We start from the raw sequence: 23707 nt of genomic DNA, 5'->3' as shown, positions 1-23707 counted from the left end.
TGTGTACAGTGCCATCTCAAACAAAAGATAACTTGATCTGTGACAACTCTTTTCTAATTCATTTGAAAGTTCGAACATGAAACAATCCCAGGTGTTCAGAACAATTACTTAAACATCCTTGCAAATTCTACTTTATCATGGGCAAGTAACCTTTTTGTTCTAAAGGAAAAATAAAATATCAGTAGGTCTACATCATGGTAGAATGCAAAGATTGGCTTTTTGCTTTGGCTGGTAAGTTTCCATGACCATTTTGCAAGCCTACATCAAAAGGGATGTGGAGATGTCAGATTTTTCTCAACTGGTGGATTATAGGGTTTTTTTTTCTTGTTCAAAAGCTGACTCTTTCAGTAACACATGCCTTTTATCTCCAAGGGTGGATTTTGCAACAGATCTTCCTCATGCAGACTGTCTCATCATTGATGGGTTGGCTTTCACGTCATTTAGCTTTTGTTACAGTGACAATCACTTGTGCTCAGAGAAAAGTTTCCTGCCTCGACTATCACTGGATTTTTCACTTCTTGATTTATATATTCTGGGATTGTCATGATTGTGGAACAGTATGCTTTTAGTGCTGTATACTAGAGCCGTATTTCTCAACGACTGGTCTGTGAACCAGTAGTGGTCCCGGCGATCTCACTGATACAGTTTAGGAAGGCATGAAGCTGGTTCCACCCCCCGCCTCACTCCCCGGGGATCCCACCCCCTATACAACCTCCCTGCCCCCACTCCCTGTCCCATGACTGCCCTAACCTATCCACACCCCCGCCCCCTGACAGGCCCCCCGGAACCCCACCCCACTCCCCCTGTTTCCTGACCCCTGACCACCAGGGGTGAGCCTCAAGGGCCAGGAGCTCAGGGGCTGGGCAGGACAGTCCCACAGGCTGCATGTGGCCCCCGGGCTGTAGTTTGTCCATCTCTGTCTTAGACATAGTCACATCTGGACTCCTATTGCAAACAAGTAACCTTTGGCCACTGTCCATAATAAAGGAGGCTGAAAGTATATTTTAACATAAAGTTCAGTGAAACTAAAACATCTGAAAACCAGGAAATAGAGGTAAGATAAGCACCCACACAGCCTTGACTTTGTCCTCTTTGAGCAGTGCTCCAATATGTTCATATCACATACACTTTTTCCGCTTCATTGTAATAGACAGTGCCTGCAGTTTCTCTATAGAAACACCTGAGCTTGCTCTGCTGATAGAATTCTGCATTGTTCTATTTTAACAACCACTTCATATCCTCTTACAGCCCCTTCATACCTCAACAGAGAACACTTAGTTATTCTTTCCCCACCCATCATTAAATCCACAGACTACTCTCAATACAGAATTGTACAGGATACAAATGATGTAGACTGGAACCTCAAGGTACATATGTACTCTTTTCCTTTGGTAACGCATACAGGTTGGTTGGTGGGACGACTCAAACCCAGATCTCCTCATATCACTGTCACAGTTGCCCCCAAACTACTCCAACTCATTCCTCCACCATTCAGTATAGTTACACGTAACACAGTAAATGTAGCTGGAATGAACGCAGATAATATCCAGCGGCTGTTGCCAGCTCCAGATGACAGAGTTACAGTTGTATGGATGTTTACCGTAACTCTGTTCTGGTTTTCAGATATTTTAGTTTTGCTGAACTCAGCGTTCTGGAAGGGCAAGAGCTATCACTGAGTAACCTTTACTCTGCGTTAATGAAGTTTTGCCATTTAACTTGAGTGACTTTGTATTTCATGATTTCTTAAATGTTGGCTTGATGTTCCATTGAATTGTCATTCAGGATTTAAAACTTTTTTTTAAAAAAAATACCAGAACTAGAACAATTGGGTTCAGAGATGACTGGAAAACTTAAAGTGGAGGAATAAGCAGGGGTAGTTTTAATGCTGAAAGGAATGGAAATTATTTACAGAATAAAACAAGGAGGTAAAAGCTAGCTGAGGTCTCTGGCAGGATTCCATATACTCCAGAGACCATTCAGCTTATTTACATGAACTCCCTCTAATATTATATTTCTGTCTCTTAATAGTGACCAAAAACATCATGGCCTTTTTTTAAACTGGCCAAGACTATTGCTCTAGGCTAAATAAGTCAAAATGGTGTTCACTAAAATTACATACCATAAGATGCTTAACTATTTATTTGGCTATTATACATCTAATCTTAATCTTAAAATAAACTCCATTTGGGTATTTTACTCTTAATAACCTTAATCTTGTGTTCATGTTGGCTGATTCATCTTCTAGATTTGAGCCAGACTAGTGGGTCCTTCTCATTTGGCTATAATTTTCCTAATAAAAGAGAGGAATGACTAGCAAACTGAATTTAATAATGCTTTATAGACCAATGTTGTCTGTAGTAACTTTATGGCTGGGTTTGGATATATATGTTCTTAAGATAATTAACTTTCTGAATTGGTTCTCAAGTGACTTACGACTGTGTCCTTTTTTTTTTTTTTTTTTTTTTAAGAATACCATTCTGAAGCTTCCTTGGGATCTTATGAATGGCTACTAGAAATTGCACCCGTCTAGTTCCTTTAGTTTTTAAAAAAAACAAAAACAAAAAAACTTGGCAGCATTGCAGGCTTCTGAGGCAACTATGTGTTCTGCATGCTCTCCTGGAAGGGAGACTTATCTACACATACCAGGGATCAATGCTGCTGCAGCAGCAGCGGTCTAGTGAAGACCTGCTAAATCAACCAGAGAGCGACTCTGGTCGCCTCCAGTACTCCACCCGAATGAGAGGAGTAAGGCAAGTAGACAGGAGAGCATCTCCTGTTGATGCAGCACAGTGTGGACATAGCAATAAGTCAACCTAAGCTACATCTACTCCAGCTATGTTATTAACATAGCTGGAGTGGTGTAACTTAAGTCAACTTACCCTGGTAGTGTAAACAAGGCCTTACAATGGCAGCAGTACTCTAGTATGAAGAAGGTGCTACGGAAATATAGGGTAGCCAGACTTCCTAATGGCCTGTCGCTATAGACGTACTGCGTAAAAAGTGTCCGCATTAGCAATAGATCTTGACAAATTTTAGCATGCAAGAAAATATATTACTGTCCAGTTACATACTGTCAGTACTTCATATCCACTAATGAGAAATGACTTAACTCCCTGTCTAGTTCAATGTAGGATACCTGCCTAAATGATGGAATTGGAGAACCTAAAACCAAATTGCATCCGTATAACTTTTCTTATTTTCTATCAACATAGGAACAGACTAGTCCTCCTTGTACTACTGTTTGTAGGAAATGTTTGGATTTAAAAAAAAAATCCCTTCTATTAAATCATGTAAAGGGAGAGATGTCACGTTACTCAGTAGTAGTACTGTACCCATTTAGTAATAGGTTCTTGTAATTGCAGGACTTGCTGTTAACAAGACAACTGTTAAAACATGGTGGATTATTATGATGTTCTAGGAGTGCATAGGCATGCCTCACCAGAAGACATTAAAAAAGCGTAAGTACCATTTTCTTTGTTCAAGTCAAATCTTGCACACCTTCTCATAAATAAATGTATACACTTGATCTCTAGATATCAAATTTCCATTCTATTGGTATTGGTAATTAGTAATTCAGAAAAGTTTCATTATTAGTGAGATCAGCAGTGCTCCAGAAAATCCATCTTTCATTTTATGTGCACATGTCAGGAGAAACGTTTCATAAGGTACTTTTGTTTCCTAATAAAGCACATTAACCATTCTAAAAATTGATCCCAAGCTCTTTTTTAAAAAAAGATAAACTTTTTTATCAGTCACTTTCAGATAAGGTTTTATGAAATGAAGGAGGCGGTCTACATAAAATGCACTAGATTAGATCATCAGCTCTTCATTCTAGTGTACAATGCCAATTTTGTCTCATTTAGACTAAATTACTTAACTCTGTAGATTCTAATCCTCCTATTGTAGATCATTTCAGGTTAGAACCTTTCTTGGCTCCCTCATGCTTCCTTGGCTTCGGCCTCTCATCAATTTTCTTTTCTCTCCCTTGGTGTAGACTGCATGTTTACCAGTACCAAATCTCCTCTTGCTTCCTGCAAACACCCGCTGCCTCAGGCGTTTTGCATTCTGATGCTGCACTTCTCTGTATGCACTATCTGTCCACTGTCTGATGCCACTTCCAAACTTGATCAGATTGGAACAAACACAAATAAAAGACCTGATGCAGCCATTCACGCGTGTGGAGAGGAGCCTGTTTTTTAGATTTTGGGCAAAAAGCTTCTAGAAACCCTTAAGGTTCTGGAATTTTCAGAATTTCACTGTGTCCAGACTGAGGACTTCCTGGAAGTATACCATGGTCCACCATTTGAGAATTGGCTCACCCTGCTATATGCAACTTCCTTTTATACTAGGTTTTTAACTGGCTTCAGATTATCATTGCAAATCAGTTAGTAGATACCTCTTCAAAATGTGGAGTAATGATTTCAAATACTATTAAAGGTGATTTCCACAGAGCACTGAATGGGGCAAGAATAACATTGAGCTGTTAGGCTGAAGAAGCTGTGAAGTACTCTAACTGCATGGTACCTAGAAGTGCTCCCTCCTGAAACAGCACAGGTAGTGGCAACATCTGCTGTGTGAATCAGCTGAAGTTGTTCTGACTCCATTTCCTTCCCACTGCAAAATGTTCAGAATGCCTCAAACCAAGATGAAGTCTCCTCTATTTAAAAAAAAAAAAAAAAGTATATGAAGCAATTTCTTTGGAAATTAACTCTCCAGTTTTATTGGATGAGATCTGTTTTCCATGCTTTGACTTAATGGATTGAACATCTACTAATGAAAAGGTGAACACATTTAAATTAGGAAATTTTTTAGAGCAATCAGATACACCTTTTAATTTAGACTTTTGTGCATTGCTTGCAGCTGTAAAGTAGCTGTCTGGCAGCAATGCTAAAGTGAATGAGTAACACATCTTAGTTTCCAATTGCTTTTTTCAGAAACAACTGGGAGGAAGCTTTCCTTGTGGAACATCTTCCTTTCATGGGCTGCTAAATATTATGCAACATTTCTAGTTTCCAGTAACTTGTACATGCTGTATCAGTTTCCTGCCACAGCCTAGTATAGAAGGTTTATGCTGATCAAACCCTGATAGTGGATCAGAGCTTTAATTTGGCATGCATACCTGTATGGATAACTACTTAACTCGAACATTCAAGCTTATGCTCCTGTTCGATCATAAAACTACCCCAGATATAATCTGTACACTTAAATACTGAGGGGCACAAGACTGTAAAACTGCTTTACACTAAATTATTCTTCTTGGGGTCCTCTCCTCCGGCTAGGAATTGTGCATATGGTGTAGCCTCCAAATCTTTCAATGTAGTTCCTCCAGGTGTTGTCTGTCCACCAAAAACACACTAATTGCTTATAAACACGGAAAGAGTTGCTACTACGGTATAGCATTAAATCCTACTTGGATGTTTGTTAGAACTCTGCGGAGAGCATGCAGCAGCAAGTCTGTGGCCTCCAGATCTACAGGGTTGGGCAAAGAGGTTTCTTTGTACCCTCCCTACTTCCACCTTCCTACATGCCAACCCAGTTCTCCACTCAGTCTTTGGCAGAGGAGGAGGTAGGGCTAACTTCCCTTGCAAGAATTGCTTCTGAAAACCAGATTGTCAGCAGCCAATCCACTCAGATGTAGCAAGGTTACTGAGAGAACAGAGGGAATCACAGAAGCAGCTAAAGGAGGCCTGTTTGCAGCTAAACTCCATCAGTCAGCAGCACCCAGGAGTAATTGATTCCCAGTAAAATATTTCTTTAGCAAAACTGGAGGGTACCCTGACGGCTTAAGTTACTTATCTGTGTTATCAGCAAAATTTCTTGAAATAGGTCTACAAATAAGATTTGAGCAACTAAGTGTCCTAATTCATAATTTCCATTTTGACACCTGTATTTCTTGTGTATATCTGTCTGGTGCTTATGAGTGCAGTTTACTGAAATAGAGCATGATTTATCTTCCCTTTTTATTTTAGGTACCGCAAACTAGCTTTAAAGTGGCACCCCGATAAAAATCCAGACAACAAAGAAGAAGCTGAGAGGCGATTCAAACAAGTAGCTGAAGCATATGAGGTTTTGTCAGATGGTAAGTGTCTTAAAAGGGATCTTGGCAGCAGGTAATCTTTGGTTATGGAGCTGTAGTGGAAATGTTGAAGCATCGTGCTTTAAAGGGGTTTTCTTAAATTGGTCCACAAATGGCCCTTTTTTTGTGGTGCTCTTCGAAAGAAGTGGAAGTAGTTGTACAGTGCGGTGCTGGGATGGGGGGGAGGTGAGGAGAAATTCCGTGACATAAGAAATACTTTGAGTTGATTTAACAGTTTAAGCCTACATGTTAAATCCTGAGTCTACAGAGACCTGTGATTTAAGAATGAATTCTCTACAGGAGTTCATAAAGATTTGAAAGCATGGAATTTAGAGAAATATATCCTTGGAATCAATTAGCCATGGTGGTCATACTTCCTTCTAAACCCCTAGAAGTTTCTTCTCACCACTTGGTTCTACATTTTTTCTAATTCATGATCTATTAATTGGGATAACTAGTCCAAATATTTTTCTTTACCAACTAGCCAGCTGTATGCAGCAACTGATCATGGTAGTGGTGTCTCTGTCTCATAGATATATAGAGAGAGAGAGCTGAATACCAAAAGCCTCCCTTCCTCTCCTTGCAGTAGTCAAAACGAGCAATAGGGTAACTCTCTCTAAATATAACATCATTTAATTTCTAATACACTGTCAGAAGGGCGGTATCCTTTTTAAGGATTTTGTAGCTTTCAAAATTTTGTGGGAGAGGTGATACATCATGAGGCAATCTCCTAAACAGATTATGTAGCCTTCCCACCTAGCATGGTGGGTAATGTACATGGAAGAATCCAAGAAGGGCTCACTGGCAAGTGGTTTGTCACAATAAGAAACTTGAAAGAATGTGTGGGTGGTGTATTTATGTCTAACTTGTCTTTATAAAGTTAACTTTATAAACTTAGTGTAGCAGTTGCTGAAATTCCGCAGTTGTCTTGCTTTGTTTTGGGGTCCATAATAAGAGTGCTGACAAGACTTAGAGTATTTAGAATTGTCAGAAACTACTTAGTATGGGGGTTGGGAGCCTTAAATTCTAATCAGTTTTAATATTGTACTGATTAACCTCTTGTAGGAATCATTTACTTAGAATTGGTCAGAATCAAAATTGTATAGTATGAGCTACTATAAGCAAGAGGTCACTTTCGTTCCCTTCAACGTAAATTCTTGACTTGGAAGGAAGCATCTCTTTTTTTGTCAGAGCATTGTCAGCAGCTAATCTGAACCATAAACCAAAGGGTTTGTGCATCTTTTATATTCTATATCATAGAATCCTAGAATATCAGGGTTGGAAGGGACCTCAGGAGGTCATCTAGTCCAACCCCCTGCTCAAAAACAGGACCCATACCCAATTAAATCATCCCAGCCAGGGCTTTGTCAAGCCTGACCTTAAAAACCAGTTATCCTCAGATAACTGACTGGAGCCGTTAACCTTTTTTTTTAAAGTGTTTTAAAAAATACTAATAAAGATGAGAAATAGCATGTATATCTGGATGTTATACCATGGAAGATCTTTATCAGCTATCTTTTTGTGTGTATGTATTTAAAAGCATCGAACATTTCCCCTACTAATCTAGTTCATCCTTTGACATTTTTTCACTCTTCTCCCTTCTCTGCTTCCCAAAAAAGTAAACTGGTACAATTGGGCATTTCCCCCTTCACCTATTCCAGTGGTTTCCAAACTTGTTCCGCCGCTTGTGCGCGGAAAGCCCCTGGCGGGCCGGGCCGGTTTGTTTACCTGCCGCGTCTGCGGGTTCGGGCGATCGTGGCTCCCAGTGGCTGCGGTTCGCTTCCAGCAGCTCCCATTGCCCTGGAGCAGCGAACCGCAGCCACTGGGAGCCGCGATCGTGCAAACCCGCAAACGCGACAGGTAAACAAACTGGCCCAGCCGGCCAGGGGCTTTCCGCACCTAAGCGACGGAACAAGTTTGGGAACCACTGACGTTTTCCATATGCATTAATCCTGCCAGACAGATTCATTGCACATGGGTTGGTCATAGGAAGTTCATTCCTGCTGGTAGCCTTAACTTAACTATTTGTATAAGACCTACAATATAGAAACGTCTCCCATTTTTTCCATATGCTTGTCTGCTTTACATAAGAATGGCCATACTGGGTCAGATCGTAGGTCCATCTAGCCCAGTATCCTGTCTTCCAGCAGTGGCCCGTGCCAGGTGCTTCAGAGGGAATGAACAGAACAGGTAATCATCAAGTGATCCATCCCCTGTCGCCCATTCCCAGCTTCTGGGAAACAGAGGCTAGGGACACCATCCTTGCCCATCCTGGCTACTAGCCATTGATGGACCTGTCCTTCTCTCCAATGTTCAGGTTAATAGAGGAGTAACACCACCTCCTCCCCAGAAATGTCTTTGTGAATGTCACTTGTTGCAAGTGACTATGGGAAAAGTTCTGCTAGAGCAGCACCATCCTTTGTCTACTCTGCCTCTCAAAATAGGGCCTGGTTTGGTAGGCTACAGACTTGTTCACCCTGCCTCCTGTTTTGGTTTCTGGTGTCTAATTTATAAGGGCTAGGCGGAAACTTTCTCTGTGGGCAACTTATTCCATAAATGTCATCCTCTAGGTTTTTTGCACCTTCCTGTGAAACATTTGCCTCTGATCGTTGTTAGGGACAGGATAATGGACCAGATGGACATCTGGTCTGATCTGGTACAACTATTCCCATGTTGCACTAAGATGATTATTTCAGTGTAATGTAGCATATAAAACTTGGTTATTTTTCATAACCAGTCTGCGCAAATCATACTGTTGAGATCCACACATCAGGTACTGTAGCTTTGATTCAACGTGGCTAATTTAACCCAGGAGAGCGGTTGGAGATTTTTGATTTAGTTGGAGATTGGCCCTGCTTTTGAGCAGGGGGTTGGACTAGATCAGGGATCTCAAACTCAAATTACCAGGAGGGCCGCATGAAGACTAATACATTGGCCTGAGGGCTGCATCACTGACACTGCTCTGCCCTGCCTCTTCCCAACCCTTCCCCAAAGTCCCCACCCCAACTCCGCCCCCTCCCTGCCCCTATTCCAACCCCTGCCCCAAATCCCCACCTTTTCTCCGCCTCCTCCCCTGAGCATGTGGCTCCCTGCTCCTCCCCCCTGGAAACCCCTAAGTGCTGCCAAACAGCTGTTTGGCACCTGGAAGTGCTTGGAGGTAGGTAGAGGAACGGGGATGAGGCGTGCTGGGGGGGGGGCGGCAGGTGAGGGGAGCTTAGCGGGCCGCAGCAAAAAGCTCCGCGGGCCACATGTTTGAGACTCCTGGACTAGATGACCTCCTGAGGTCCCTTCCAACCCTGAGATTCTGTGCTTCTATGAGATGCAATCAGTTCTCCTATAATTTTATTCATTTTGTCATTACAATTTTGAACAGAGATGGGTTTTGGCAAGAGTAGTTCTGTTAAGGATTATCTATGCAAAGAATATTTGACTGGTAGACACTGTGCCTGTAGTTTCAAGAACATGAAGTTCTCAAAATAAACCTTCTGTTCTGCCAGCCCACATGCAGGACTTCCTGTCTCTTGCCTGCTGCTTTTTTCTAGGTTGCCCAGCTTCTTGTTTCATTGGTCGTCTTTCCCTCTTTTAACAAGCTATTTAAAAGACTCAGTTTTTTTTTCTTCAGGAAATCACTCTATTGAAAGGTAGTGTTGCAGGTAATGTACAAACTTGTGAAGCACCTGAAGCCAGAAGGAATTCATAGAGCTTTCAATATCCAAGAGATAATTTTGTCTTGGACTTGGATTGTGAATGGTGGCTGGTGCCTATAGACTAGGCACAATCCCTTTTAGATATGATGTCTTACTAAATTCTTTATAGTGTCCCAATATGTTAACTGTTAAAAGTGATTGTCTTCAGGGAAAAAACACAGTCCTGAAGTTCCTGATCAGACTCCCATTAAAGTCCAATGAGAAGACTACAATAGGTGTTGGATCAGACTGTGTCTAGTTTTGTCAAATGCTCCGGCAAGTCTCTTGCTTTCACTTCCAGAATAGTGTCTGAGCTGCTGGAGCAAAAAGCCCGGTGTTCTACCTGGCAGAACTCTTCACTCTGAACTTTGATTACTGAGACAGCAGCCTGAACTTTTATAATGCAGACTTGATTTACTTCTCTCCTCCCCCACACTCAAAAAAAAAAAAAAAAATTGCCCTGGGAAAAGACTAGTAACAATGAAGTTGCATATCTGTGGACTCTGGAATATGGCAAGCAAATAATTCATCAGCTTTTTGTGTGTGTGTTAAATGGCCCCTCCTTGACTTATGCTCTTTTCCATCCTGCATCCATACCTAGCAGTCTTTGAAAAATGCCTTCCCACAATCTGATATCACAGTGACAAAGTCTCTTACCAGTTTTGTCACAATGCCTTTAGTTATTTTGCTGAATATACAAACATGAAGACCATAGGCTTCCTTCCAAAAAAGAGCTACCTTTCAGCATATTAAAGCATCTCTCAATGGAAATCGTGAAACAGGATGGTGAACATGACACCTTATTAGTAGCTACTAGAACTAAATTATTGACACTTAAGAACAGTTTTTTCTTCACCCGTGGTGCTTTGATGATTAGCAAAATATTTGTACTCTGCATTTTCTGTAACAAACATGGCTTAAATAAACTTTCTGTGATAAAATTCAACTGAGTACATTAGTGATGCATACTGCATTTCTCCTGCTTCCAAATGCAGCTTAACTGATGTAATTAACTTTTTTTGTAGCTAAAAAACGTGACATCTATGACAAATATGGAAAAGAAGGTTTAAATGAAGGAGGTGGAGGTATGTAAACTTGGCATGTTTTTTCTTCCATATCATCTGAATGATTTTAACTGTTCCACTCTGCAGACTCATTTTAGTTACAGATTGGTTCATGCTCTGAAAAGCTTTTATAGCCATAAGAGCTAAAATATTCTTAAATGTAATTAAATTATGTAGAAACGGAGCCACTGGGGATGTTGTGTTAGCACATAACCATAGAGTAGCAACTTGACATGACCCTGATAGGACTAGTTCCAGCCAGTGAATTTGCCTATCTAGTCCAAAACAATATTTTAAACATGTAACAGGAATTAGTCTGTATAGTCAAAGTAAGTGAGGAAAAGCAAGTTAGACTCTAACTTGGCCCAACATTTAAATTTTGAAAAGTTTTTATAAAACATAAGACCAAAAGAAGAGACTACAATTTTTCTAAAATGTCTTCGTTATCTGTTGCTTTTTAAACAAATGTGACATTAACCTGCAAAGCAGAAACTGAAAATTTCATTTTTACTTGGTCATGTTTGTTTTAAAAAAAAAATAATTAAGTCGTCTTTTTGAAAGACTATCAGGTAGTCAAACAATAAATCAGAGGAGAAACTCTTCCCAAATTCTGGGAGAGTCTACAATCATAAGTATAGTCTTAACAACTGAAGTGTCTAATTTTAGCTTGTATTTGCCAACTGTAAGTCAGAGATTCTTTGTGTAATATAAATCAGTGATTTTTCAACCTGTTCGCCAGGCCCCTGGGGGTCTGCAGACTAAGGTTTCCAAAGGGTCTGCACAAGAACGAAGGTTGAAAACCACTGACCTAAATCAAAAGCTGGCAGGTGAGACTATCAAATAAGCCATCACAAGATTATACTGATTCACAAGTAAAGATGCACCAGACTTCAACACCAACAGAGAGCTTTGATTTTTTTTCTAAACGCCGACAATAAGACTTTTAATTTTTAGTCAGATGTGTTCCTTTAAGGATAATGAGAAATAAATATTGATGTCTAGAAACCTGCAGAAGAACATAAATGATAAAAGTAACTTTAGGGATATCTGGAAAGTGACGGGAGGGGAAGAAGGGGAGAAATTGAAACTTTGTTTAATAAACTACAGATGACCTCTTTGACTGTCCAATTAGTAAAAGATGGAAACATCCTTTGCTGTAGAAAAACTGATTACAGTAATTCTAGATACAGTAGATCTTTTTAGCAGAATATGAGAATTTTAACATGAAAGTCTCACTCAACAGTATTAAATGTGGTGTGAAGAATATATTGAGAATCTATCCAATGAGCCAGAAATGAACTATTGTGAAAAACTAGAATTCTGTGTGTTAGAAAACATAGAAACATATACAGCTTATACATACAACTCAAATATTTTGTGCTTCTGTAGTGTGAAGAGTTGTGAAATGTGACTTCTTTTTCTGCAGGTGTAAGTCATTTTGACAGCCCATTTGAATATGGATTTACATTCCGTAACCCAGAAGATGTCTTTAGTGAGTTTTTTGGTGGAAGGGACCCCTTCTCATTTGACTTCTTTGGTAAGTCAGCAGCTTTTGGGGGGTAGTGGTGCATCAGAGTAGTGGCTAAAATTCATCTCTACATAACAGATGTGTATAATTTGACTTTCACTGGAGTGAAAATTATAACTGATCTCTTGGATGTTTTAAAAAGTCTTTTTTTCACCTGTCTCCCTCCTTGTTTTTTGCTGTTGCATGTAGGGTTTTGTGGTCAGTTTTTGCTCTGTCAAGGTCTGTTTGTTTACAAATAGTATATCAGGTTTGCTATCGTCTTTCTAAAAGAAGAAACTAATAAATCACACACAACAGTTCTGCTTTAGTAAATGTGGGTTGCTGTCTGTATGGCATAAAAACACTTTCTTCCCAAGTCTGGCGCTGCATGACAGTCAGAAAAAATGACACCACCACCACCACCAAAAGAAAAAGCATAAGCAATAGCTTCCGAAGCCTCTGGCTACCATGGAGTTAAAGAAAATAAATAATTGTTTGCAAACAAAGCCGTTTAAAAAATACTTTATGCTTGCCAGCATCATGTCAATGAACTGTGCGCTTGTGAAGGCACCCTCGGCCATACAAAAGATCTCAGCAAAACTGCTATGGATCTTATTCAATCTCTGCAAGTGCAGCTGGTTTCCCCTTTTGATCCACAAAAGGAACACATGCTGTGTTCAGCCTTTCACTCCTGGAACTGCCTAAAGGAACCAGAAGGAGTAACATCTTGAGGATTGCAAGAAGAATTCTCTGCCTGTTTAAAGACAAGACATGTGAAATGAGACCTCCTGGTTATTCCATAGAGCTGAAGAGGAATTAATGCAACACTACTGCAAACAGTAGGTGACTTTTATGATTAACTCCTGAATGGGAAAGGAGCACAAATCATTGTCCTATCCTAGGAATCTTTGAAAAAATTCATTAGTGGGTCAGAGGAAGCTTGTCTACTACATGTTCACTATACACATGTACAGTTCAGGTTGAGTGTGCAGCGGGAGAGATTTGTACCATGAATTTGTTTCGAGAGCAGTGAAGCTTCCCATAAACTAACACGTATGCACCAACATCTTTTCACAATCTTAATCAGAACCCATTTTTCCTTCCTCTCCCCATGCCTTTCTGTTTACATATATGCCAACATTATGTAAGAATATGAAAGATCAAGCTAGATTGACAGAGGAGGCCAATTTATTTCCCAGAGATTGTGCCGAGTCTACCAAAACATGCAAATATGAAGAAATCCTGGGAAAGGGGGGAAGCTTGTTTTCTAATGCTTTAAAGAAGAGGGAAATGTTTTGTTTTTTGTTTTTTTTTTAATGTATTTAATTGTATTTCTTTTACCTTACTTTTTAAGGCGGAAGAGAGGCTTGGATTCTCTCCGTGTTGATAATGGAAAAAAACAAATTTCAGTTCTTTTGGAGATGAGCCCCATTGACCTGCAGGAAGAAAAAAAGGCTTAGGTGGGGGAGAAATGAAGAGGAAAGGGAAAGGAGTCAGAAGATTTTAGTTTCCTATTCAGAAGCTAGCCTCCTCCCCGCCTCCCCAGTTTTTTTAATTGCTCTTTAGATTCCCCTTCCTCCATTTCTGGGTAGGAAGTGTGTTCTGCTTCTAGTGAAGGAGTGAAGCTGAGGATGACAGCTTTAGTACTGGCAACACTTAAAAATGATCCAGGAGCAAAGGGAGTTACTTCCAAGTTGGGTACTGATGAGTGGTGTGGTTATTTATTTCTCAACTGTTGTGAGTATGAAATTAAGTAGTTAAACATAAACTGAGTTCAAGGAATCATATGACTAACTGCAGCATCCCTAAAAAGAAAAGGAGTACTTGTGGCACCTTAGAGACTAACCAATTTATTTGAGCATGAGCTTTCGTGAGCTACAGCTCACTTCATCGGATGCATACCGTGGAAACTGCAGCAGACTTTATATACACACAGAGAATATGAAACAATACCTGAGTGCATCCCTGCACTCAGACTATTTCATTTCAGTGTAATATATAGAAAAATAACAAAGTAAAAATGCTTAAACACATGGGATCTTCATTTTAGTGATCAGCTTCTAAAACAAAGCATCCATAATTTGAACAACTGTTCAATACAAATATTAAACCATTTTGTTAGCATATAGAAGTCATTTATTATTGCCGCTTTCCTATTTAAGTGGCCAGATAATGGGGCCACTTATAAAGGAGGAAGAAGTTTATAGGTACAGTGACTTAAATTTTTAAGGTGACATGCAACTTCATTGACATAATATATTGGTAAGTGACAAAGTAGCTAAGAATGGTGAACTAACTTACTAATTGCAGTGGGCATGTTTCTTTAGATTCCTACTCAGTGGTCATCAGTTGGCTGCCTGAGGAGTCTAATGGAGGATCAAAGGAAGGGTTTGTGGAGGAAGAATATAGTGGAGGAATGGCAGAGGAATCAGCAGAGGGGCTGGAAGAAGAATCCAGTGGCGGATCGGCAGAGGGGCTGGAGGAAGAACTTGGTGTCGGATAGGCAGAGGAAGAATTTGATGAAATATTGGAGGAGGGATGTCAGTGTAGGATTAGAAGAGTGGAGGGGAGGAGCCTAGTAGAAGATCAGAGGGGGAAGCCTCTGGAGAATGGGAGGAGGAGCCCTGCTGAAGAGCTCTTAGTTAAAACAATAAACTTTATTTTTAAAAGAGTGTTTTGATTCCTGTTTACGTTGTTTCTTTACTAAGATGGATTGTGGGAAGAAGTGTAACAAATATTTTCACTATCAACACTCTGGATTCAGTTTGTTCTTCAGCTCTCAATCACAACAAGACCCACAAAAGATTAACTCAGTGTTTGTAAAAATCTGAATACTTGTGGCTAAACTTACAACCAGCAATTGGGTTCTGCATATAAGAAGGTGAAGATTTGAGGTTCAGAAAAATCAAAAGTAGTTTTGAATACTTTTCAGGTAGGAAAACAGCCATTTGCAGATAAGTGTGAAACAGCTGTGTTTCTCAGGTTGGGGTAGGTAGTATACAATCACAAGGTATTCAAAGACTATCTTGTACCCGGAAGTATGTTTTGGTAGACTCTGCATAAAGTCTGTGAAATAAATTGGCCTCTTCTGTCAACCTAGCTTAATCTTTCATACACCTATGTAGTGTTCAACTTAAAATTACAGGAATGGAAAAGGATGAGGTTTTAGTTGATGGAAGACCTATAGTGACAGCTGAACACAGCAGAAGAACGTAAAAAATACATTTGATAGAAGCAAAACTAGATGTGGTGGTGTATGAGAGAACACTGAGGAACCATTTCCAAGCATGTGCAACACTAGGGATGGGATGGTCTACAGAACTATATCTGTGGTCTTCCCTGCTTCGCCAACTGAGGCCACTTTAACACCTATGTACAATATGTATTTTTCTTGGCTCTTATGAGTGACTTAAGGCACCGTCTGCTTACAGAATTTTTTTTTCTTGTGACACATACACCATTGCCAAGGTGTGTGTATGTGGTTTTAACATTAAACTTCCAAGCTACAATGCGTTTTGAAAGAACTACAATATCAAGGTTTTTTCCTTTTAACTTAAACTTTTACAGTATTTTTTTTACTACTGTAAAATACTTTTGTGGTCTATTATAGACACAAGGTGGGTGAAGCAATATGTGAGACCTGAAGAAGAGCTCTGTAGCTTGCTTTCACCAACAGAAGTTGGTCCAATAAAAGATTACCTCAGCCACCTTGTCTCTCTAATATACCAACAGGGTAACAACACTGCACACAATGATGAGCTATTGTCTGTTAATTTCAACAACGGAAGATGACGTTTATAGATTTAAATCTAATTTTGCAACTTGGCAGGGCTCCTCATGTGAGGCACTGTAGTAAGCTATCATTAGATTCAGCGTTACAGCAGTGAATAACTGATTTCCCCCTCTCCCCCTGTCAATGGTAGTTCAAACAACACCCACCCCCACCCCCACCCCAGAAATTTCAATGAATCAAAATTTCCATAGTTCAGTTTGGTGAAACAATGTTTTTTGTTCCATTCAGAATGCTTCATTTTGGTTTGGAATCAAAGGTTTATATTCACAAGGGGACTCAAGAGCCTAACTCCAAAATTTAGGTGGGATGGTGGTGTTGCTCCCCCACTTTTTATTCAGTAAACCAGTGGTTTAGGGCACTTATCTGAGGGTGGGAGACCTGAGCTCAAGTCCCTTCTCCAGAGTAGGGATTTGAAACTGGGCCTCCCACATTTCCAGATTCAAGTACCTGCTCTGGAGAAGGGACTCAGGCCCATGTCTCTTATCTTAGGTGAGTGCTCTAACTACTGGGTTACTGAGTGAAAAGTGGGGGAGGGAGGTACCACCATTCTGCCTAAATGTTGGTAGGTTCCTAGGTACTAGCCCAAAAAGAAAAATATTTGCCCCCCCGCCCCTTTTTTTTTTTTAAAGTAGTTGACCAGAATCAACACACATGCATAAAATGACTTGGTCAACTGGGATCTGCATATTTAGAGTAGTGTTTTGGCTGAAAAATTTTGCCCTCTTCTGGTTAGGCTAGGTCCGTCCCCCCCACCGGGGTAAGTATTTGAGCACCTATGCTTACTACTCAGAAAGTTGTGAACAAGAACAAATAATTGAGAGAACAAATTGTGACCCTCTTCTGACAACAGAAATTACTACACATCCCCGGGAATGGGGACTGGAGCCCGAGCCTGCCCATGGCCCCACCACCCTGGGTGGGGGGGTTCAAAGCTGAAGCCCAAGCACTTCTGCCCTCAGCAGGAGGCAAGTAACCGTAGCCCAGCTGCCCAGGGCTGAAGCCCTTGGGCTTCGGTCTCAGGCCTGGGCCGCAGCAAGTCTAATACCAGCCCTGGTGACCTCATTAAAATGGGGTCACAACCCACTTTGGGGTCGTGACCCACAGTTTGAGGACCCCTGGTGTAGCCCAATAGCCTGTCTTTTAACAGTGGCCAGTACAAGGTGCTTCAGAGGGAATGGCCAAAACAGGGCAGTTGATTAAGTGATCCACTCCTGTCATCTGGTCCCAGCTTCCAGCAGTCAGAGGTTTAGGGACACCCAAGAACATGGTGATTGTGTCCTTGACTATCTTGGCTAATTGCCATTGATGAGCCTATCGTCCACAAAGATATCTAATTTATTTTCTGAACCCACTTGTGCTTTTGGTTTTCAAATCCTATGGGCAAGGAGGTCTGTGGGTTGACCGCATTGTGTGAGGTACTTTGGTTTGTTTTAATTTCATTGGGTGACCCCTAGTTCTTGTGTTATATGAAGGGATAAATAACACTTTTTGTTTTTCTCAACACCATTCATGATTTTATAGACCTCTCCCAGGCCTCTCTTCTAAGCTGAAATGTTCCTGTTTTTTAATTTCTTGTTTGGAAGCTGTTGTATATTCCTAATTTTTGTTGTCCTTCTCTGTATTTTTCCAGTTCAAATTTTTTTTGATGAGGTGACTGGAACTGCATATAGTATTCAAGATCTGGTTGTACCATGGTTTTATATAGTGGCATTATGATAGTAAGAAAAAATATCTATCCCTTTCCTAATGGTTCCTAACATTGTTAGGTTTTTTGAGTGCCTCTGCACATTGAGTAGATTCCCACCTCCCCCTGCCCCAAACTATCCACAATGAGTTGGATTTCTTTCTCGAGCAGCAACAGCTAACTTAGACCCTGCCATTTTGTATGTATAGCTGGGACTTTTCTCCAGTATACATTACTTTCTATTTATCCACATTGAATTTCATCTGCCATTTTCATTGCCTAGTCGCCCTGTTCAGTGAGATTGTCTAGTAACACTCCAGTCACTGTATCATGTGCAAATTTTGCCACCTTACTGTTCAACCCCTTTTCCAGATCATTTATGAATAGGTTGAACAGTACAGGTCCTTGGGGAACCTAACTGTTTACCCCTTTCCATTGTGAAAATTGATAATTTAGGAAACAAAAGTAGGAATATCTCTTAATCAGTTCCATGAGAGATCCTTCCCTCTTATCCCATGACTGTTCACTTTGCTTCAGCGCTTTTGACAAAGTCCCGCACCAAAGGCTTTCTGAAATTCCACGTACATTATATCAACCAGACCACACTGTCCACGTGCTTCTTGACTCCCTTAGTGAATTCTAATAGATTGGTGAAGCATAATTTCCCCTTACAAAAGCCAGGTTGACTCTTTCTTTCCCAATGACTAATATAATCTCAGTAAATTTTTTATTTTTTAGGAGAACTATAAAACCTAGATTGTACATATGAGGGGAGGGGCTTGTACATAACTCGGTGCTCCCCTGATCTATACTACTGTCTGAAACCAAGATAAAATTACATCTGTCCACAACTTATGTATACATACATTAAATAACTGTCTTTGAATTCCAAAATAGTTGAATTTCAGTAGCTTGATGCTGATTACAGCCAACAATCAGTATGTTATGGAAGCATGTATAGGTTCTGTACAAAAGCAAAGGAAACAAGTCTCTGAGCTTGCAATTCTAAGAAAACAATTAAGATTGAGCAGGGAAAGGCAATATTATGTGCAACGTGATCATAAGCATGTCAAGTTCCATTTTTTACAAATATGCTTGTTCTGTGTGTTAGACTGTAATGTGTCTTTTGGGTGGCACCTAAAATTAAGTGAGAGTAAGGCACTGGTGAAGTGTGCATGGTGTAATCTACAGGGTTTAAAGTGGAGGACTAAGCATTAAATATGGGGAATGAGGTCTGGGTAGCTTCAGGGTTGCAGCAATGGAAGCAGGCAGGGACGTGGACGGGGGGAAACACCCGGAGTCTAAATCTACAGCTATCTTATGAAGCCTAAGTTGGCATAGCCCCCTAGCATAGGTGCAACCTGTGCTGGCAGAAGGAGTTTCTTCTTTTGGGGTCAGAACACCACCTTTCTTGACAGTGTTAGCTACATCTGTTGAAGCATTGTTCTGTCAATATAACTCTGTCTACACTGGGGTTTATTGGTGTAGCTCTGTCAACTGAGTGTATGGTGGGGTGGCTTTGGTTTTATTTTCACACCCTGACTGACACAGCTTTGCTGATATAATTTAAATGTAGGGTAAGCCCCTGTATCATGAGTAGTGATAGCAAGAGCCTGGAGACTTCCATAGTCCATCTCCTTCATGCTCCTCCTAGCTTGTGTTGCTGTTGTGACCAGGATAAGGAGATAATGGGTCTGACACAGGTCACCTGTAAGTGGCCAGTGATGCAGTGGATTATAAAAATATATAGTATAGCTTTGACATGAGTGTGTTTTTCTTTTTTTATTTTAATGCCAGGTAACTGAAGATAAACTGGACTATAAATAGAAAGCATAATAGTGGGCAGTAATATAATATAGATCACTTGTATGCATGAGTGAATGACCTTCATAACTCACTAGTGAGTCATTCTCTAACTAGCAGGAATAAATTGGACTATAGCACTGTTAACTGCAGTGGCTTTATTTGCTAGCTAATATGCTGGAGTAAGACTCGCATATGCTAGTCTTTGAAATTACTACTCCAGGAGTATGAAGACTTGGCATAAAAATATTGTTAGAATTTAATATTTCCAAGAGTTTGTCAGATTTGCTAACGCACATATAGTGTTAAAGGTAACCTACAAAGGATTTCTTTCTTTTTAAACATTGAGGTTGTTACAAATCTTTGGGATTTTTGATGGGAAAAGAGAAGCTGAAAGCTTTTTGGGGGAGAAAAACAATTCCAAATTTATAGTCTGGTCTGTATTCCTTGGTTTTGTGGGAGGACCAGTGAGAGTTATAAGGGATTATTGTGAGTTCTTAACATCATATTTGATGGGGGTAAGAGTATTGGCGCTCTCCAACAAAGGCTTCCTTTATTCAAAATGTGTTAATTTTGTCATTCATGTTAAGTAAGTGTAAGCAAACCAAACAGAGGTTTAAACTGTGGCTAAAAATGCCATTTCCTTTCAGTTCATCATCTTCTTCTTCTTTTTTTTTAAACTTGTAATGTAGTCATTTCACTAGCTCTCAGTAATCTGGCTTCCAGCCTAGGTGGGAACTGGGGGAGGGAGAGAACCTGCTCTTGGTTTCTGATCTTCATTTAAAATCAACTTGGAATTCTAATTGGTACAGTGATCATTTTCAATTCACTGAAAATGACAGTGGCCCAGATTCAGGAAAGCAAAGACGTGTTTAACTTTAGATATTGCCTTCAATGGGACTTAAGTATATGCTTAACTCTTATCCTGCATGAGAATATCTTCCATTCTCTGCAACATCACACTGAGATTGGTTTTAGAATTGGAGAATTCTATAGTTGAAGAAAATATAAATGCTATTACAGACCTCGTATGTTGGAAAATAACTTCTTACATTTCACTTTTAAACTATTGTTTTTGCAACATTACATTTTTCAACAACATTTCATCACAGGTCAGGCTAACTTGCCTAAAACTGTTGTTCTGTAGATAACTCATATTTGTAAAATATTTTGTAAATGTTGCCAGTGTCCTGTGCTGTGTAATATAGGATCTTGTAAAGTTCTGCTGCAATGGTAACTGAAATCCAAAATAGCATACGTTCAGCATTAAAGATCTCCACCTTAATGGTACATTGTGTTGTGTAAATCATGGTCCTGCAAAATGCTGATGTTATGCTAGTATGATGTAAAACTCAAACTTCAGTTTCCTTATTTGTAATATTCTAGTGGAATTTCCCTTTTATCTGGACACCTCTTCTATAACTTTCTATGAAGTAATAACTTCCATATAGGTATTCCATATTTACTTATTAGTCTCTGACCAGTGTTTTATAACCATAAAAAAATCATATTTGTGCCAGGGAATAGAACCAGTGGCCTGCCAGTTTATTTTTTTTAAATCCAGCTATAGGCTTTTGAGTTTAAACACTGGCTGAAGGACATTTTGAAGTTAATTTGTGCGAGTCCCAGCACCTTGAGATTTGGCAGTTCATAGCCCCAGCACCTCTGGGCTTTTTACACCAGTTATGAAAGAAAAAATAAAAATTGCTTGAGCCCCAGGACCTCTTTCATTACAAATTAAGCACTGCCTTCAGCTGTTTTTTTTTTTCTTCCCATAAAGTTCTTATCGTCCGAATTTCCTCTTAAGCATCTAACCCTCCAACTAGTTAACTTAAACTAAAACATTTGCAGATCACTTAAAGTTGTATTATGACTATTTTAATTCCCTGTTTCCAGTACCCTTTAAATTTCAGTCTTAACGGAACACTAACATACGTTGAGCCTGTCCTAAGCAGAGTCGTGGTGGGCGTGGTTTTCGGATAAACCTTGAATGAAATTATACAAGAAGTCTTGAATATTTAGGGGTTGAATCAGACTTAATCACATCAACAAATATTAAGTTTAAGCCCCAAAACGCAGCTTGACAGACAAGGTGTTCTACGGAGAGAAGGGCTTCTCTTGTTGTAATTTCAGATGTTTGACATTCTGATGAATAGCAAACAGATAGTTGCCTCTTGGAACCAAAAGAACTCCTCATTTCTTGATAGCACAATTAAAGCAAAGTGTGTTTTATAGTTAATGGCCATGTGAGGAGACAAGTTCTTAATTACCCAGATGTTAACTGATGTGAATTTGGTATCTAACCTACGTGAATTTGGTATCTAACCTACATGAATTTGGTATAAAACATGGATTTTTTTTTTGTGTGCATATATGAACATACATAGCTATTGTATAAATGATAAGGTTTGATTATATAGCATAACTGGTGTGGAACACATTTCTCTGCTGAAAAGTGAATTTCTGCATGTTCCCCCTGATTACTTGTCATTTGCAAACTGGCACAGCACTAAGGAAGCAGGACTTCATTCTCAGCATGCCATTACTTTAATAATAGTACTTAAAGTTCTGGAGACCAAAAAGAGTTGGGGGTGTGTGAGAGTAATATTGGTCTCTTACAGGTATCAAAGGAACACAGAATTGCTATACTGAATCAAATCTGTGCTCAGAGATTCTGTCAGACAGTGTCTAGTACCAGATGCTTCAGAGGAAGGTGCAAGAAACTTCCTTCTTTACTAGAAGTCCCCATACTTATTAAATATAGGAACTACTGAATAAAACTGATCACTTCAACCTCCTGTATTAAAACCTGGTTTTTGTTTGTAGAAGATCCTTTTGATGACTTATTTGGAAACAGACGAGGTCAACGTGGGAACAGAAACAGAGGTGGTGGGCCATTTTTCTCTGCATTTAGTGGATTTCCTGCATTTGGGAGTGGCTTTTCTTCATTTGATACAGGTAAATATTCTAAAGCAAACTTCAAGCCAAATTTAATATTGCTAGAGAGGGAGTTTCTCTGGAACAGTAAATTGGTACAATGCAGTTAAAAAATCTCATACAACACTGAGTCCTGTTACATCTACCTGTAGAGTCCCCTAGTTTAAATAGAGCTGTGGTATTGTAGAGTATTATTTGATATAGCTAAAATCTCATGAAAAGAGAGTGTAAGCCCTGTTAAAAAGAAATTGACTCTATTCTGCTTTTTGGTCTTTTACTGACACCATTACACTGGACAAGTCTTAACCTCTCAGTACATCAGTTTCTAGATCAGTGTTACTTGCCTTACCAGGGGGTGTGTTCAGTGTTCTTGAGGTCTCCAAAAAAGGGACTGCAATAGTGTGCGCCTTTAAACAAGATTATGAACTCCAAGTGCTCTCAATTATTGGAGCCTAGTTGAATGCTAAAGGCCTAGTTTTTGCAACTCCACTTGAACTCAGTGGGAGTAACCATTACCTAGCAGCTCTGAAATTGAGTAACTTTGGTATTTGAAATTGGGGAGCTAGAATTAATAGATCAAAATTTGATGGTCCAGAAGACCTTCCTAAAGTAAAAGTTGTTAAACAGTTTCTGATGAAATTATGTTTACAGTGCTTTAGTCAAATACTTACTATGTCTTCCCCCCAGGTTTTACTTCATTTGGTTCACTGGGACATGGGGGCCTTACTTCATTCTCCTCTACGTCATTTGGTGGCGGTGGGATGGGTAGCTTCAAATCAGTATCAACTTCTACTAAAATAGTTAATGGCAGAAAAATTACTACAAAGAGGTAAGTGATATAAACAAGATAAATGTTGTAACAAAAATGAGGAGTCCGGTGGCACCTTTAAAGACTAGCAGATTTGGGCATAAGCTTTCGTCCCCAAATAAATCTGTTAGTCTTTAAGGTGGCACCAGACTCCTCGTTGTTTTTGTGGATACAGACTAACACAGCTACCCATCTGATACTTGGTACCATGCAAGTTGTTGTAATAGAATTTGTCAATATTTTTCTGATGATAACTTTCTTTACCCTTACTGTTTTGGTTTCCCAAAATGTAATAACTTAGATATCCAATTCTGTGTGAATTGTAATGATAGACCTATTTGATTCTCTT

The 23707-nt window shown here is 39.7% G+C and overlaps 1 protein-coding gene across 4 annotated transcripts in view; it reads left to right on the top strand.

Moving 5' to 3' along the window:
- DNAJB6 (DnaJ heat shock protein family (Hsp40) member B6) overlaps positions 1-23707 on the top strand; it is a 99093-nt gene that overhangs the window by 19879 nt on the left and 55507 nt on the right. For all 4 annotated transcript variants that reach the window (XR_012157621.1, XM_073334548.1, XM_073334551.1 and 1 more), the window contains exons 2-7: positions 3363-3458; positions 5970-6079; positions 10788-10847; positions 12253-12363; positions 22440-22571; positions 23238-23379. Coding sequence is in view for 3 of the 4 variants with exons in the window: in XM_073334548.1 (XP_073190649.1) it covers positions 3394-3458; positions 5970-6079; positions 10788-10847; positions 12253-12363; positions 22440-22571; positions 23238-23379 (620 nt within the window). In the remaining variant the exon portion in view is untranslated. The remainder of the gene's footprint in view (positions 1-3362; positions 3459-5969; positions 6080-10787; positions 10848-12252; positions 12364-22439; positions 22572-23237; positions 23380-23707) is intronic.

This window comes from Lepidochelys kempii, chromosome 2, assembly GCF_965140265.1.
Source record: "Lepidochelys kempii isolate rLepKem1 chromosome 2, rLepKem1.hap2, whole genome shotgun sequence".
NCBI lineage: Eukaryota > Metazoa > Chordata > Testudines > Cheloniidae > Lepidochelys > Lepidochelys kempii.
This window is presented reverse-complemented; position numbering and strand designations above follow the sequence as displayed.